Source organism: Notechis scutatus, chromosome 2 (genome assembly GCF_049901735.1).
Source record: "Notechis scutatus isolate UNSWTSFEM ecotype Mainland chromosome 2, rNotScu1.2, whole genome shotgun sequence".
Taxonomy (NCBI): Eukaryota; Metazoa; Chordata; class Lepidosauria; order Squamata; family Elapidae; genus Notechis; species Notechis scutatus.
The window spans coordinates 112,453,581-112,471,795 of record NC_142010.1 but is presented as its reverse complement, the minus strand read 5'-3'; the positions used below and the strand labels follow the sequence as shown (position 1 = coordinate 112,471,795).

Here is an 18,215-nt window from a genome sequence, read left to right as displayed (position 1 = left end):
TTCCATAAATTAGAGAAATTAAAATTTGATATAATCTGCCTACAAGAAGTACATATTAAAAAGCAACATGAACAGCTGTTGATTCAGCCAAAGTTAGGGAAAATATTTACTTCTTTGACACAATGCAAGAAAAGAGGAGTGGTTTTATACATTAAAGATATTATCCCAGCGAAATTGATCAATACAGATGACGATGGAAGATTATTAATGGTGGAAATAATGGACAATAATATGAAAACACTCCTGATCGCAATCTATGCCCTGAATGACAACCAGGAAGAATTTTATAGAAAACTACATATGAAAATAATTGAACTGGACTATGCTAATATCATTATGATGGGAGACTTCAATGGAATTGTAGACAATAAATTGGACTATACAACACAGAAAACAACAAACAAAACAGAAAGACTCTCCCTAAATGCCTTTTTAAAATGACAGATGAAATAAACTTAAAACATGCATGGAGAGAAAGAAATGCTAAGACTAAACAATACACTTTCTATTCAAACAGACATTTATCATGGTCCATAGATATGATATGATATGGATGTCAACAGAATTGTTAGCCAATATACAAGAAATAAATATTGAAACAAGTATTTGGGCAGATCATAATCCAATGACAATTAAATGGAAAGGACAAAGAAGAAGATCTAGATGGACGTTAAATAATACTATACTAAAAGAAAAAGACTTCATACAGAGGATGGAGAAAGAACTGGCTTTTTTCTTTTAAGAAAATAAAAAAGAAGACACATCAACGCAGAACGTATGGGATACAATGAAGACATATGCCAGAGGCTTGATAATACAAGGAAAAGAAATACCATGGAAAGACTAGGCTCTAAGACATTAGAGGATGAGTATAAAGAACTTGAAAAAGAGTTACAGAGAATGCCACAGAAGAAGGACATTAAGTTAAAAATGGATATAATTAAACATAAAATGGGATCAATGGAAAAAGAAGAATTAGCACAGAAAATCAGAGGTGCAAAACAGAACTATTTTGAAGATGCAAATAAACCAGGTAGATGGTTAGCATATAAACTGAGAAAGGAGAAAGAATCAAGGAAATATTGCAATTAATAGATGATCAAGGCCAAGTTTGCTATGGTAGTAAAGAGAAGAAGGAAATCATTCAAGACTATTATGGGAAACTATACACACAAGAGAATATTGATGAGGAAAGAGTTAAACAGTACTTACAGAATGCTAACCTACCCCGGATACCTAAAGAGATTGAAATAATGTTAGAAAGCAATATAATGATGATGGAGTTAACTGAAGCACTTAAGAAGCAAAACAATGGAAAAGCACCAGGCCCAGATGGACTTCCGGCGGAATTTTATAAAACACTACAAGAATCGCTGAATCTTCCATTGCTAGAAGTTATGAATGAAGTTATGTCAAAGAAGAAGATACTTAAATCATGGCCAGAAGCTTATATTACACTTATCCTAAAAGAGGAGGCCGACCTATTACAAATCAAGAATTACAGACCTATTTCCCTTCTAAACGCAGATTATAAAATTTTTGCTTCAATATTGGCAGAAAGACTTAAAAAATACCTAAATAATTTTATTCACCCTGATCAAAATGGATTTCTGCCAAAGAGACAAATTAAAGACAATATGAGAGTAATCTTGGACACTTTGGAATACTACGAGGCACACCCTGAAAAACAAATGGCTTTGATATTCTTAGATGCACAGAAGGCATTTGACAATGTGAATTGGCGATTCATGTTATTACAGCTGGAACAGATGGGTTTTGGTAAAAAATTCATCCAAGCAATAGAAGCTATATATCATAAGCAAACGGCAAAGGTAATGATAGAGGGAGAATTAACGGACTCTATTGATATAAGAAAAGGAACAAGACAAGGGTGTCCACTGTCACCTTTGTTGTTTGTGTTAACCTTGGAAGTGCTAAACAGAAATATTAGAGAAGAAAAGGACATAAAAGGGATGAAAATTAAAAAAGAAGAATTTAAATTGCAAGCATTTGCAGATGATCTGGTTTTCATCTTAGAAGACCCACTAGAAACAGCATTAAAATTGATAGAAAAGATAGAGGTATATGGGAAGGTGGCTGGTTTGAAAATAAATAAAAACAAAGATTTTGACAAAGAATATGTTATCAAGACAAAAGGAAGAACTGGAGGATGTATTAAAAATCCAGGTCACAAATAAGATCAAGTACTTGGGGATACATTTGACAGCAAGATGTAGTACACTAAAAGAGAATAACTATATTAAACTTAAGCAGCAGATAGCACTAGATTTGGCAAAATGGGAAAATTTACAACTGTCATTAATAGGGAGAATATCAACAATCAGGATGAATATATTACCCAGAATTTTATATTTGTTCCAAACAATTCCAAAATTGGAAAAGATTATTTTGAAGATTTAAATAAAATTGTGTTGAAATATATATGGCAAGGTAAGAAAGCGAGAATAAAATTAAAACTTTTGCAAGATGCTAGAATAAGAGGAGGATTCGGTTTGCCTAATTGGGAGTTGTACTACCAAGCTACAAATTTGATGTGGGTTAAGGAATGGATAACATTAAGAAATGCTAGATTGTTGACATTAGAAGGACATGATCTGTTTTTGGGGCGGCATGCTTTTTTATGGTAAAAAGGAACTAAAACACAGGGGTATTTTAGAAGACATTATATACGGGCGTCTCTGTGGTTAAACTGGGAGAAGACTAAATGGCAATGTTATTTGAAAATTCCAGTCTGGCTATCGAGTATTGAAGCTTTTTCCTATCCTATAATATACAAAAAGGAACAAACAGTTAGATATGGTGAAATATTGAATGAAAAGGGTGAACTTAAATCTATGCAAAAATTAGAGGAACAAGGTATAAAGATTAATTGGTTTTCATATGTGCAAATACATTCAAGGTATGATAAAGATTCTAAAACAGAAGGTTTATATGATAAATTGACTGATTTAGATAAGATTTTGACAGGTACTGATGAAAAGGTGAGTAAAAAATTATATGGACATCTATTAGAAATTAAACTAGAAGAACAAGTTAAAGAAACAATGATTGCTTGGGGGAAGAATTTTGGATATGGGATTGATCTAGAGAAATGGCAAAAATTGTGGTCTCAAAATTATAAAATGACATTGTCAACAGCATATAAAGAAAATTTGTGTAAGATGTTTTACAGGTGGCATTTCCCCCCAACAAGAATAGCAAGAATGTTCAAGAACACATCTGAAAAATGTTGGAAATGTCATCAGGTACCTGGCTCATATTACCATATGTGGTGGACTTGTGCAGATGCCAAAAAATATTGGACTAAAATCCACACATGGTTGGAAAAAATGACAAAAAGCATATAGACTTGAAACCAGAGATATTTTTATTGGGAATTTTACCTGAAATATACAGCAAAGAATTGAAATATCTGATTGTAAATGTATTAACAGCGGCTAGGATTGTATTTGCCAAAAACTGGAAAAATGAGAAAATACCATCACAGGAGGAAATTATTAAGAAAATATTGGAATGTGCTGAAATGAGTAGATTGACATTTGAAATCAGAGAACAAGATGATAAACAATTGTATAAAATTTGGGATCTATTCTATCAATGGTTAGACAATAAAATATAGTAATGAAATATGTAGATTTTTAGAACATAATGAATATATAAAGATGTATTTTTTATTATATCTACAAAATGATTGTAGGATAAATCTGAGATGATAATATGAACTGTCATAAAACAAATTAAATAAAATATGGATCATCTCGTAAAACATGAATGAATAATAGTATAGTCAAATGATTGATAATGATATTAATGTATTTAGGAATATTTGATTGACAATATGAGAATATATACAATGTAATTGTAATTGAGGACTACGAAGTGGAAGCACAAAACAATTTGTAAACCAACCGACACACTGTATGTATATATATGGAAGATGGCTTGATGTTTTTATGTTTTGTTTGTCTATGTTTGTCCTAAAAAAACAATAAAACTTTTTTTTAAAAAAAGACAAAGAGAAATTGTCCCAGTCTTACAGATTCTAGATTTCTGGATGCAGTTTTTAGAAAAATTCCAGATACTACTAACTGATGTAACATTTGCCTCTACTCTCCCTTCACCTGGCTCTCTCTCTAGTTTTAAAAATATACATAAAAGTTGTATAAATATATTTCAAATACCGTGTTTCTCACATAATAAGGCCGGGCCTTATTTTTGACCCGAAAAACGCAGCTAGGGCGTCTTTTCGGGGTGACTTAATTCTCCCCCTTGCATCCTCGGGTGGGTGGGCGGGCGGCGACAGCTTGGATATTCGGGAGACCTTCGGGTTGGGCCACCGTTGCTTTCCCTTCTCCCTTGCTGCCGCGGCGTTTGGCGCAGCCACGTGCAGCCAGTCAGGGCTCCTCCCTGCAACCGGAGCCCTGAGGAGACACTTGCTTCAGGCGCTCCCGTCTTCCCTTTGCTTTCAAAGGTAAGCGAATTATTTTACAAAGCCTCCCCTGCCCGAGAGGGCAGCCCAATCCCATGGGAGGCTAATTTCCCGGGGCCTCTTCCGTTCCTCCCGACCTCCCTACGCTGCGCGCCCTCTGACGCGCCGCTCCCTTCAGCCCAGCGAGCTCTTCCACCTCAAAGAGAAAGGCGGGCGGCTGCGGGCAGCAGCAGCGGAGTCTGAGCCGCTCGCAGCGGAACAGCCACCACCCGTGGCCCGGCGGGGAGAACGCGAGCGGAGTTAGCGCCCGCCAGCCCGGGCGAGATTTGGGAACGAGGGGCAGGAGGAGGCACGCACACACCCGCGGCTCACTTTCCCAGCTTTGCCCAGCCCTTACGGCTCTGGCGCGGCCCTGGCAGGATGAGCGGAGGATCCGGCGGGGAGGCGCTCGCTGCCCGCCAGGGCGCGCCAGAGCCATAAGGGCTGGGCAAAGCTGGGAAAGTGAGCCGCGGTGTGTGCGTGCCTCCTCCTGCCCCTCGTTCCAAATCTCGCCCGGGCTGGCGGGCACTAACCTCGCTCGTTCTCCCAGCGTCGGGCTACAGGTGGTGGCTGTTTCTGCTGCGGCGGCTCAGACTCCGCTGCTGCTGCCCGCAGCCGCCCGCCTGGCCTTTCTTTGAGGTGGAAGAGCTCGCTGGGCTGAAGGGAGCGGCGCGTCAGAGGCGCGCAGCGTAGGAGGTTGAGGAGGAACGGAAGAGGCCCGGGAAATTAGCCTCCCCACGTGGGTTGGGCTGCCCTCTCGGGCAGGGGAGGCTTTGTAAAATAATTCGCTTTACCTTCGAAAGCAAAGGGAAGACGGGAGCGCCTGAAGCCAAGTGTCTCCTCAGGGCTCCGGTTGCAGGGAGGAGCCCTGACTGGCGCGCACGTGGCTGCGCCAAACGCCGCGGCAGCAAGGGAGAAGGGGCAGCAAGGGAGAAGGGAGAAGCAACGGTGGAAGGTCTCCCGATATGAAGTGCCCCACCAACGCAGGCAGCACCATATCCGGGCATGCAACAAAAGTACTTACTAACGGAAAGCCCCCGCTCCCCCATTTTGCATGTTTAATATGGGGCTTAATTTGGGGGAGGGGCTTAATTTGATTTTATGCCAATAAAACATGGTGGGGCTTCCTATTGGTGGAGGCCGTATTGTTGGAGAAACACGGTAGCAATATAACTTACTCACAGTGCTTTAGAACTCTAAGAAGTTTACAGAGTCAGCCTATTGTCCTCCCAACAATCTGGATCCTCATTTTACCAACCTCGGAAGGTTGGAAGGCTGAGTCAACCTTGAGCCAGTGAGACTCGAACTGCCAAACTGCTGGCAGCCAGCAATCAGCAGAAGTATCCTGCAGTACTGCATTCTAACCACTGAGCCATCATGAATAAAAAGCGCTCATGCACATATCTTATATTCATCAATAAATCTGTGGCAGCCAATTCCAAAGCAACACAGCCCCCAAGAAGGTGCAGAATATCAAAGGAGTAACTGCTGAACTTCCTGCTAGTGGGCAGCATTTATTTATTTAGCAAATGGCATACAATGTCAGGAAAATCTACACATGCTAGACACAATGGAGTCCTGACAGTCTAAATTGCTAATTTATTCTGTTTGGCATTTGCACGTCTATCCTTGGTGCACTGAGATGGGTGAACTAGCTTTATACCAATTAACTAGTGGCGCTCAAGTTGCTGGCTCTTCCAGTCTTCTCCATCAGTCTCCCCTCGCCTTGCCTCATGTTGCGATGCCTCGTGTTTGGCCAGTACCCAGGCTTCTGCTCTCCACACACACAAATGCAGCTATGTTTTTCCCCCACCAAAGTGGTACCCATTTATCTATTAGCAATTTTGCAAGCTTTCGAACTGCTGGGTGATAAGAGCTAGGGATCGAGCAACGGGAGTTCACTCTATCTCATGGACCGGAGCTCAAACTGCTGGAGAGCAGATCATTTCTGCCATTGTGTGGGAGACCACCCCAAATTTTAACTAAAATATGGACTAAATCCATACCTATAAAGGATTCAACATGCGTTTAAAGAGATAAATATACCCATCCTATTGGACTTGGTATACATGTTTGTTCAATGCATTTGAGAAAGGTAATTGAATTTACAATTACAAAATCATAGTATTAAATAGGACAGGTTTGCAACAGTGATGTGAACTGGGAATTATCAAAGGATTCCATCTCTTTTGATAATCCTTTCTATTACAAAAGCAAAATGATTGCAATCTAGTTTAGATGCTGTGGTAACTGTCCAATATTACCTGAATATTATTTCATTATATATTATTATATTATATATTATTATATTATATTATATTAATTATAATTATATTAATTATATTATATTATATTATATTATATTATATTATATTATATTATATTATATATTATTATATTATATTATATTATATTATATTATATTATATTATATTATATTATATTATATTATATTATATTATATTATATTATATTATATATTATTATATATTATTATATATTATTATATTATATTATATTATATTATATTATATTATATTATATATTATATTATATTAATTATATTATATTATTATATTATTATATTATTATATTATATTATATTATATTATATTATATTATATTATATTATATTATATTATTATATTATATTATATTATTATATTATATTATATTATATTATTATATTATATTATTATATTATATTAATTATATTATATTATATTATATTATATTATATTATTTATTATATTATATTATATTATATTATATTATATTATATTATATTATATTATATTTATTATATTATATTATATTATATTATATTATATTATATTATATTATATTATATTATATTATATTATATTATATTATATTATATTATATTATTATATTATATTACCTGAACATTATTTCAGTATTTGTAAACAGCAATGGATCATGCCCAGTATTTCCTAGTCGAACCACTGACAACTACAATGATCTAATACATATCGATTTTACAGAAGACAATGTTGAAAAAGTACTACACAATCTAAAACCTTCTCTATCTATTGGACCAAATGGAATATGTGCCTACTTCTTAAAAAAGCTATCCACTGCCATAGGTGAACCTCTAAGCATAATCTTTGAAAAATCTTTCAGGACCAGCTCCTTGCCAAAACTATGGTCATAAGCCACAGTCATCCCCATCTTCAAAAAGGGAGACCCCAGCCTAGTTGAAAATTACAGACCAATCTCTTTATGCTGCGTCACCTGTAAAGTCATGGAATTAATTATTAACCAATCAATCATCCTCCACTTAGAGACAAACAACCTACTCTCTAATAAACAATTTGGTTTCAGAAAAAACTATCCTGTAATCTGCAACTCTTACACTGCAAAAACATATGGACTACACAACTCGATAAGGGCAAAGCAATAGATGCAATCTGCATAGACTTCTGTAAAGCCTTTGATTCAGTGGTACACGACAAACTACTCCTAAAACTAAAATCTTACAGTATCTCTGGACACCTGCATAACTGGATAGCATTCCTGTCAAACAGACAACAAATGGTCAAAATTGGGAGCGTCCTATCAAATTATGTACCTGTCAACAGTGGTGTCTCCCAAGGCAGTGTTCTAGGACCAACTCTTTTCATACTCTACATAAATGACCTCTGTGATCATATCAAGAGCAACTGCATTCTCTTTGCTGATGATGTAAAGCTATTCAACACCACAGACAATACTGCTACCCTTCAAAAAGACCTTGACTATGTATCAGAATGGTCAAACCAATGGCAACTTCAAATCTCAACAAATAAATTCTCTGTCTTACATATTGGTAAAAAAAAAATCAGAAAAAATACAGGCTGAATAGTCAAGACCTTGTTGATGATCCAAACTCTGTCAAGGATCTTGGGAGTACTCATCTCTAATGATTTAAGTGCTGGAGCCCACTGTAACTACATAGCCAAAAAGGCATTAAGAGTTGTTAACCTAATCTTACGTAGCTTTTTCTCTGGTAATATTATACTACTAACTAGAGCATACAAAACATTTGCTAGACCAATACTCGAACACAGCTCATCAGTCTGGAACCCACATTACGTATCTGATATTAACACAGTTGAGAAAGTCCAGAAATATTTCACAAGAAGAGTTCTTCACTCCTCTACTCGTTGCAGAATACCGTATGCCACCAGACTTGAAATTCTAGACCTAGAACACCTAGAACTATGTCGCCTTCGGTCCGAACTAAGTATAGTATATAAAATCATACATTGCAATGTCAATGAATACTTCAGCTTCAACTATAACAATACAAGAGCAAACAATAGATACAAACTCAAAGTTAATCGCACCAAACTTGATTGCAGGAAATACGACTTCAGCAACAGAGTGGTCAATATCTGGAATACTCTACCTGGCTCTGTGGTTTCTTCCTCAAATCCCAAACTTTAACCTTAGACTTCATCCCTTTCCTAAGAGGCCTGTAAGGGGCGTGCCTAAGTGCACCAACGTGCCTACTGTCCCTGTCCTATTGTTTCTTTTATTTTTTTATTTTTCTTATATGTATCCATGTATTCATATCTATGTTTTTACTTATACCTATTATCTTGTAAGCAATTGACAAACCAAATAAATAAATAAATATTAGGCAGGTCTCTACCCTCGTGGCCTGGCTTTTCCCCAAGTGCTGGGCTAAGACTGGATGACAACACATTAGAAGCTTGACTTGGCACCAAGTTTTTGTTGTTTTTAATGTTTTAATGTGTTCAGATTTATAGTTTTAATATGGTATTATCTGTTGTTTTAATTTTTTATTGGGAGCAGCACAGAGTTGGTTAGAAGATGGTTGGCTATATAAATAGTTGGGAGGGAGGGAGGGAGAAATGGATGGATGGACAGACGGATGGACAGACAGACACCTGTAGGTGTTCTCCCTACCTTCTCCCTCCCTCCTGTTTTGTTGGCCTTTGAAGTCTGCAATGCCTTATCCTGCCCTGTCCAGTTAATTGCGGCAGCGTGGCTTGTGTGGATTTTTATTTACAGTTTATATGTACTTTGTTTTCAGATTGAATTTCCTCCACTTAAAGACTGTTCTTGAGAGAGTTTTTCTCCAGCCGAAGGTAACATTGGGGGGCAAAGTTGGAGGTATTAAAGGGACTTTTCTTACATATGTGACTGTGTTGCCTTTGTGCCACACCCCGGGTCATCACAGTTGGTTTCTCTCTCTCTCTCTCTCTCTCTCTCTCTCTGAGAGAGAGAGAGAGAGAGAGGGAGAGAGGGAGAGAAACACAGAACAATTTTAATTCGTCTGAATCCAGCAAATCTAGCAATAAGATCTCAAATTTCTACTTTTGTATAGGATGGACAATATATAACTACTTAAAAAAAACATATTTTGAAAATACAGCTTTCATCATTATTCCCCCTGCATTAAAAATACTTAGATGGCAGATAACCAGGGAGGGCAAGCTTATGTTCAGTTAGCTGGAAGTTAGTGTTGTGATTATAGGGGGTTCATTAGTATTATTTCTTTTATTATGATTGTTTTTAGTTTTATGTATGTAAGGGTTGCCACCTCTTTCTCTTTTCTGTGTTGGCTCTGTGTGGATTAAGTGGAGGCTAACATTTACATTTCAAATTATTAGTTTTTTCAATCTTGACTCAATTTGGTGGATTTATTCAGTTGTCAAAATGTGACCTTTCGAATGCAGCTATACCTAGATCTATTTTGAATCATTACATCTTTGAAGGATGCGCCATAAAACATAAGGTCTCTAGGTCCTTCACACAAGACCCAATCTAATATTGAACAAACATGTGGGGAAAGATGATTTCAAACACCAGGGCAGGCCTTCATTATTTATATTTGTAACATTTTGTTTTCTTTCCTAATTAAAGGCACATCCCCAGGGAAGCAGGGAAGCATTAAAAAGCCATTTATGATAAATTGAAACAGATTGATTGAATAGATGGCTCAGCAACTTCAGTCTGGACAGGGATCTGGGAGGAGGGATATCTGTTGGTCCAGCTGAAGTTAACGAGAAGGAAATTCCACAGCCAGGGAGATGGAAATAGACATGTGACTCTCTCTTTGGCTGAGCAGAGCATCTCACTGGCAGATGTATTTGTCTCAAGGGAACCGTTCCACTGAATCTTTAATTGATGGGCAGATGCATAAAGAGTTCAGCACACCATCAGATATTCATATTGTAAGTCATGTATGGTTGTGCATGCAGAGGACTTTGTAAATGTTCTGCAATGGGATGACAAGCTAACAATAAGAAAGACATGCTTTTGCTTTTTCCTGAGCATAGAACACAATGTCCTTGAAAGTTGGAGAAGAGCCACAACGTCCATTTCCGGATCCCTTTTCTTTCAGGATTGTCTGTCATGACTCTCTACAGTCAGCAACAGCATCTCCCTGCTAGAACCAAGGTCGAGCTTTGAAATTCAAAGATAAGAGAGAAGGGGAGGGGGAGGGGGGAGGGAGGGGGGGAGAGAGGGAGAGAGAGGGAGTGAGATCCTACCTAATAAGGAAATAATGTTTTCCTGCCGATAATATTTACCTTCATTAATATTAACTTTTCACAGAATGGTCATTCTTGAGGGAAATTCCATTAAAGCCGCTTTTCCCAGCCTGTTACTCTCTCTGATATCAATTACAATTCCCAAGATATTTTACTCCCTAAAAGCAGACCAAATTGTCCCTTACCTCCTTTGAAACAAATGTTTAAACCCTGCACCCTTAACACATCAGCTTCTTCCTTCCTTTTCTCTTTCAGTCCTTTTTCCACAATCTGGCTCTCTCCAAATGACCAGAGCCGTAAGTGGCCACTGGCCCGAGAGCACACATGGAGGAGGCAAAAGATCTACTCCTTGCAACCCCTTCAGACTTTGCAGATCCAGTCTCAGATCTGTAGCCTCTGAACCCCAAAAGCAGCATCTTGGTACTGTAGCTGAGTACTTTGAACAGGAAGACTGTCACACTGCGGGACCAGGCTTTTCCTAAGCATCAGAATTACGAAGAGAGCTAGCTGAGGTAGGAAGTAGGCACAGTAAATAAACTTTTGGAAACTTTCTAAAATAGAATCAGGCTGGAGACAAGATAGCATTTCAACCTGTCTTCCAACCTCATCTGGGTCAGAACCTGTGACTGAACTGCTTTCTTGGATACATCAAGCTTAACCTAGACCTCCACTATTCTTCTAATCTGTCTCTATTAAGTAGTGCTTCTTGGCTTCAGATCCATGGTGCAGCTTGTCTAAGCTTTTGGCTCTAGTTCTCTATTAGCTGGTTTTGTCACCGTCCTTCTCTTTCAATCCTCTCAATTCACATGGGATGGAACAGATAGACTTCCCAGCCAGAATTATGTCTAGAGTGTTATTTTGCAACGTATCTGAAACTTGGAACTCTGCCATCACACAAACCCGAAGGGCATGATCTTGCACAATTATACAGGCAGTCCTCGGATTATGACCACATGCAGTACTGAAGGCTCTTTGGCTGACTGCAATTTGGCAGTTCGAATCCCACCAGGCTCAAGGTTGACTCAGCTTTTTATCCTTCCGAGGTGGGCAAAATGAGGACCCAGATTGTTGGGGGCAATAGGCTTGTTAGGAATATAAGTCACCTAACAGGTATTTGGGTTAGAAATATATAAACCAGGATAAACATTTTCGTACTATGTCTTTAAGAGATTGCAAAAACTGCAATTGGGTGTGGTTTTTCAAACAGCCATAAGATGGAGCCAGAAACCTGGATTGTTTTAGTCTTAGTATCAGAAGAGAGTGTGTCTGAGTGAGTATCTGTTTCCTTCTGTTGGAAAGTGTTGCTGTTCCTCCATTTCTTCTAATTGACTGATATTACTGGATTTAATGTAAGTCTGTTACTGAACTGTTTTTGACACTGGACTTTGATATTTGGATTACCCCTGGATTGAAAAACTGACTGATTTACCTGTGAATGATTTTGGATTGCTTGTTTGGATTTTGCTTAACGTTTCTGGAAGTAAAAACCTACATTTACTGTACAGTGTATCTGTGTACTGTGTGTGTATTATTCAAACACTACTCTCAAATACGTCTCCCTGTATGCGCTCATTCTCCTAACGGGGAATTACCTCAACAAGGCTGACTCTGTAAACCACTTAGAGAGGGCTGTAAAAGCACTGTAAAACGGTATATAAGTCTAAGTGCTATCGCTATTGCTAATCATAAAATGTCCCCCCCCCCAAAAAAAAAAAAACTTTATTAAAAATCTCAAACGATGACAACCCAATTCAACTCAGCTTTTAAATCTATTGTATGTTGGAAGTCATGGATAGGCACCTGGTTACAAGAGGGTCTCAAACAATTTAACTTGGTAATGGAATCAAAACTTATTGAAGAGGAACAAGCCCTGTTGAATAAAATCAAAACCGATTCTAAAGTGGATTTTAAAATTTCAACTAACAAAAGTGAGCTGGTTTTATAAATGGAATTGAATAATGAACTCAAAAGTTTAAAAAGATTTACAAATAATAAACCAAAGAATGATGGATTTATATATACCGTGTTTCTCCAAAAATACAGCCTCCCCCAATAGGAAGTCCCAGCATGCTTTATAGGCATAAAATCAAATTAAGCCCATCCCCCCCAAATTAAGGCCTATATTAAACATGCGAAATGGGGGGGAATGGCGGGGGGGGCTGGCCGTTAGGAAGTACTTTTGTTGCATACCCGGATATGGTGCTGCCTGCGTTGATCTCGGTGTTGGTGGGGCACTTTGTATCGGGAAACCTTCCGCCACCATTGCTTTCCCTTCTCCCCATGCTGCCACGGCATTTAAAGCAATGCCGCGGCATTTGGCACAGCCACACGCAGCCAGCCAGGGCTCCTCCCTGCAACCGGAGCCCAGCGGAGACACTTGGCTTCAGGCGCTCCTGTCGCCGCCTTCCCTTCGCCTTCCAAGGCAAAGCCGGTACAACAAAGCCTCCCCTGCCCGAGAGGGCAGCCCAACCCCACGTGGGGAGACGAATCTCCCGGGGCTGCAGCGCAGGATCAGCCCACCCCAGGAGAAGCGTCCAGCCGCCATCCCTGCCTGGCGCTGGGCAGAGCGTGAAGAGCTTCGCCTGGGGCACCCAGCGCAGCTGACAGGCAGGTCCTCCTGCCTGGCAGCAGAGCTCTCGCCAAGGCAGCGAGCGCCCCCCCACTGGACCCTCCACTCATCCCGCCAGGGCCGCACCGGAGCCGTGTGGGCTGGGCAGAGCCGGGAAAGTGAGCCGTGGGTGCGCGCCCACCTGCCAAATGAAAGAGCCAGGCCGACCTGAGCTTGGCTTCCTTCCCAAGTTCCCCCAGCCCAAACCCAAAGGGGCCACTGGGAGAGGCTGCCCAAGGCAATGATAGTGCCCACCCACCTGTGGACAGGGAGGCAAGGTGACGGCAGCGCTGCTTCCCTGGCTGGCAGGTTGAGCGGAGAGACCCTGAAGCCGCCCGTCCTTTCCACCCCTCGCCCAGCCCGTCCCCATCCCTACGCATCTCCAAACGCGCCGGCAGCTCCAAACGCTGCAGCGGCACGGGCATCGGGCAGAGGCACTCGCTCACTGGAAGCTCAGCTTGGAGGACGCGGCGCAGCCTGTCAGCTGCACTGGGCGCCCCAGGCGAAGCTCTTCATGCTCTGCCCGGCGCCAGGCAGGGATGGCGGCTGGGCGCTTCTCCCAGGGTGGGCCAATCCTGTGCTGTGGCCCCAGGAGATTCACCTCCCCATGTAGGGTTGGGCTGCCCTCTCGGGCAGGGGAGTCTTTGTTGTACTGGTAGTAGGGCGTTGTTTTTAAAAGAATTGGCTTTGCCTTTGAAGGCAAAGGGAATGTGGCGACAGGAGCGCCTGAAGCCGAGTGTCTCCGCCAGGCTATGGTTGTAGGGAGGAGCCCTGGCTGGCCGCACATGGCTGCGCCAAACCCCGTGGCGTTGCTTTAAACGCCACGGCAGCACAGGAAGAAGGGAAAGCAACGGTGGCAGAAGGTTTCCCGATACGAAGTGTCCCACCAACACCGAGGTCAACATCCAAGCCGTCACCACCCGCCCGCCCGAGGATGCAAGGGGGGAGAATTAAGTTACCCCCGAAAAGACGGCCTAGCTGTTTTTTGGGGGGGTCAAAAAAAAATAAGGCCCGGCAAACTGCTTGCACTGGCACAAAGCAGAAAGCACCAGCCTGAGGATGGCGAGTGGGACCTCGCCGAAACGTCGCCAAGATACTCTTAATTTTACACAGGAAAAGACCCAAACACACCTAGACCTACATACCTGTACCCGTGAAAATCTACGAAAACACACACACACACACACACACATATATATATATGTATGTATATGTATATATGACTATAAAGGATTTACTGGAGCTATAGTGCTTTACTAGAACTACAAAAGGACTTTGATAATGATGACAAGAATTTTGAGAAAAGAGACCAGAAAGGAGATGTTAGAATATTATTTGTGGGACTTAAAGATTGCTTGCAGAAAGAAGAAAAAAAATACAAGATTGGTTTATTTGATTATAGTTAAAATAATGGCTATTTGTGGTATATAGTCAAAGTTTTTTTTTTTTTTTTTGGCAATGTTTAATTGGATGCAATGGATTAAATTGTAAAACTATTTTGTGTAACAGCAGACTAGAAAGGCTGGGTGATTTTCAGCCAGTCACTCTCTCACAGACCAAGCCATTTCACAGTGATATTGCTGTGAGGAAAATAGAGGAAGAAGGTGTGTTGGAACCAGTTTTTCTTTGATGTCAATGATTGATTGTGGCATAATTCAAGAATCTCCAGTTGTGTCTAAATTCATTAAAGCACACACAAAAAGACATAAATAGGCAAAGTGGGCTGTATCTCTGGGAATTCTTTGCCACTTTGCCAATGATAGGAGTGATGGAAGTCAAAAATTACCTACTCCTACATTAAGGGAAGTCTATCTTCCAATACTAACTGCAGGCTCTCAATGGCCCTAAACTAGCAGGGAGATAAGAACCCACGTGTTTGTCCTTATAAATGTGCCCATTACCTTCAGGAGATGTTGTGCTGTGTAGAATCCAGCTGGTCCACTGCCTACAATACATATTCGAGGTCTGAACTCAGCTGTGGAAAGAAGCCGCTTGATACCTGAGAGCAGAGAAAAAGAAGAAATTATGTACAAGTAGTCCTTGACTTACAAACATTTTATTTAATGACCGTCTGAAGTTACATCAGTATTGAAAAAAAGTAACTTATGACCATTTTTCACACTTACATGACCGTTGTGGCATCCCCACAATCACATCACAATTTGGATGCTTGGCAATTAGTTCATATTTATGATGGTTGCGCTATCCTCATTGCACAATCTTTTGTAATCTTCTAACAAAGTTAATGGAGGAGCCAGGTTCACTTAACAAACCTGTTGCTAACTTAACAACTGCAGTGGTTCATTTAACTGTGGCAAGAAAGGTCGTAAAATGGGACAAAGCTCACTTAACAACTATCTTGTTTAGCAGCAGAAAGTTTGGTCTATCGTGGTTGTTAAGTCAAGGACTACCTGTAGTCCTCCAGGTTCAGCCTGGAAGTTGCTGGAATAACCTACCAGAAAAATATGATAAACTCTGAGAGATTGAGAAAAAAGAGTGAAGTATCTTCTTCTACTTGGTATCTTCTTCTACCAGGAAGATACCAAGATTACAACAGTGGACCATTGCCTCCAAATTCAGTTCCAACCCAGACAGCGGATGATCCCAATTCTGTTTCTTGAACTGAAAAAAAAAAAAAAACCTAACACAGCACAAGCTCCTGTCATGATAAGATAACATGGGCTTTGGTTCTGCTTAATAACATGATGCACCAGACATGATTTTGTATGATTTGGCTCAGATTCCTGTGTAGAGAGCTTACACTTGCAATAAATCATTACATTCATTTCAACTGGCTGAATCTCCTGATTTCCCTGGCACTTGACAAAGGGCCTAAACAAAGGTGATAACACCTTGAATTGAATCTGGAAGCAAACTGGTGGAACAGTGATATAACATGGGGCACCCAAGTACTCCCCATGCAGCTGTTTTCTGGCAATTGCTGATCAATTGTTGCTCAGTGGTTTCTAAGTCTGTGACCTAGCAGACATCATTCAACAGATTTGTCTGTTAATAACTACTTTTGATTTTTCTAAAGATCACGTCTTCTACAATAATCCTTGCTTTTGCATTACCTTTACAGTAGCTATTGCCAATACAGCCTTGGAACACCTTCTGCAACAAGTAAACGAGAGAAATTCCACACTGCTATTCTTTTCCCATCATGTAATATTTAGATATTGGTTTGACTTTTGAAATGCATATATATTTCTGCATAGTTTTATATTATAAGCAAGAAATGAAAAAGAAGAGAAACAGATAGAAAGATAAGATAAAAATTCAGCTGGAGTTAATTATAAATCCTTAAGAAAGCTCTGAATTAAAAAAATATAAATCAACATATACAAACTAAGATCTCTAAAAATACTATCTACACGTTCAAATAAAAGGTTAGTACAAGTTTGGAACAAGAATTGCCACTTAATTGTTATGAAATCCATCTGGACGATCTTCTTACCATTTTGTATCATTGCATGACTTTATACACTCTGGTGTTTACATTATTCAGTGCACTGCAGATTCCTTGACAATGTGCTTTTATCTATGACACTAAATTCATTCATAATCTCATCCCTTATGCTGAACTTTAACACTAACACTTCCGCTGGTATAAAATCTTTCATTCATTGCAGAATCATCATCATCATCATCCAGAGGCCAGAGATCATAGAGTTAATCAGAGATGTGAAGGCCTAGACATGACAGCCCTTTTTTCCAGTGCAATAACCTTGACATTTATTGACTTTTTTTTTTGCACTACAACATGCAAAAGAAATGTCCAAGTATGTTGCTAAAAAAAGAATCTTACAAACACTGCTTCCATCATTCATTCTCTGCCTCTGGGTCTCAAGAAATTGATGCCATGGAAGAAAAGAGTTTTTCACACATAATCTTTAATTTTTACTTGAGCTTAAGTCCTTTCAGATCTTTCATTTACCTTTATGCTGGGGGGAGAAAAATGTCGAGAAAAACCTGGGCTGCAAGAAAAACATATTATTTCACAGTAGACAAAGCAAACCCAAACTGCTTGCCGGAAGCACAAAAATGAAGATCAAGTTTAGACACGCAATGTAAAGGCATTACCAAAGTCATTGGAGAAGACTCCTAGTACTTCTGAGAATGGAAGGCTAAGAGAAGATGATTAAATACAGTCAGTGAACCCACACACAGGAATTTAAAAGAACACAAAGAAGGTGTTACTGACAGACTATCCTGGAGAAATTATGGCCATTGGGGTCACAAAGTGTTGGAAATAGCAGGATAAGTGTTAGTTTCCTTCAGATAGTTTGCACAGCAACTGCTATAATTCCCAGGAGAATAATTATTTCAGAAGAGAAAGGATTAAATACAGGTAGTCCTCGAGTTACAATCACAATTGAGCCCAGAATTTATGTGGGTAAGTGAGAAATGTACTAAGTGAGTTTTGCCCCATTTTACGTCTTTTCTAGCTACATTTGTTAAGTGAATCACTGCAGTTGTTAAATTAGTAACACAGTTGTTAAGTGAATCTGGCTTCCCCATTGACTTTGCTTGTCAGAAGGTCGCAAAAGGGGATCATGTGATCCTGGGACACTGCAACCGTCATAAGTATGAA

General features: G+C 39.7%; 1 protein-coding gene across 1 annotated transcript in view; it reads right to left on the bottom strand.

The window, feature by feature from the left end:
* FDXR (ferredoxin reductase) overlaps positions 1-18,215 on the bottom strand; it is a 44,442-nt gene that overhangs the window by 24,243 nt on the left and 1,984 nt on the right. The window contains exon 2 of the mRNA XM_087955831.1: positions 15,523-15,620. Within this exon, the coding sequence (XP_087811957.1) occupies positions 15,523-15,620 (98 nt within the window). The remainder of the gene's footprint in view (positions 1-15,522; positions 15,621-18,215) is intronic.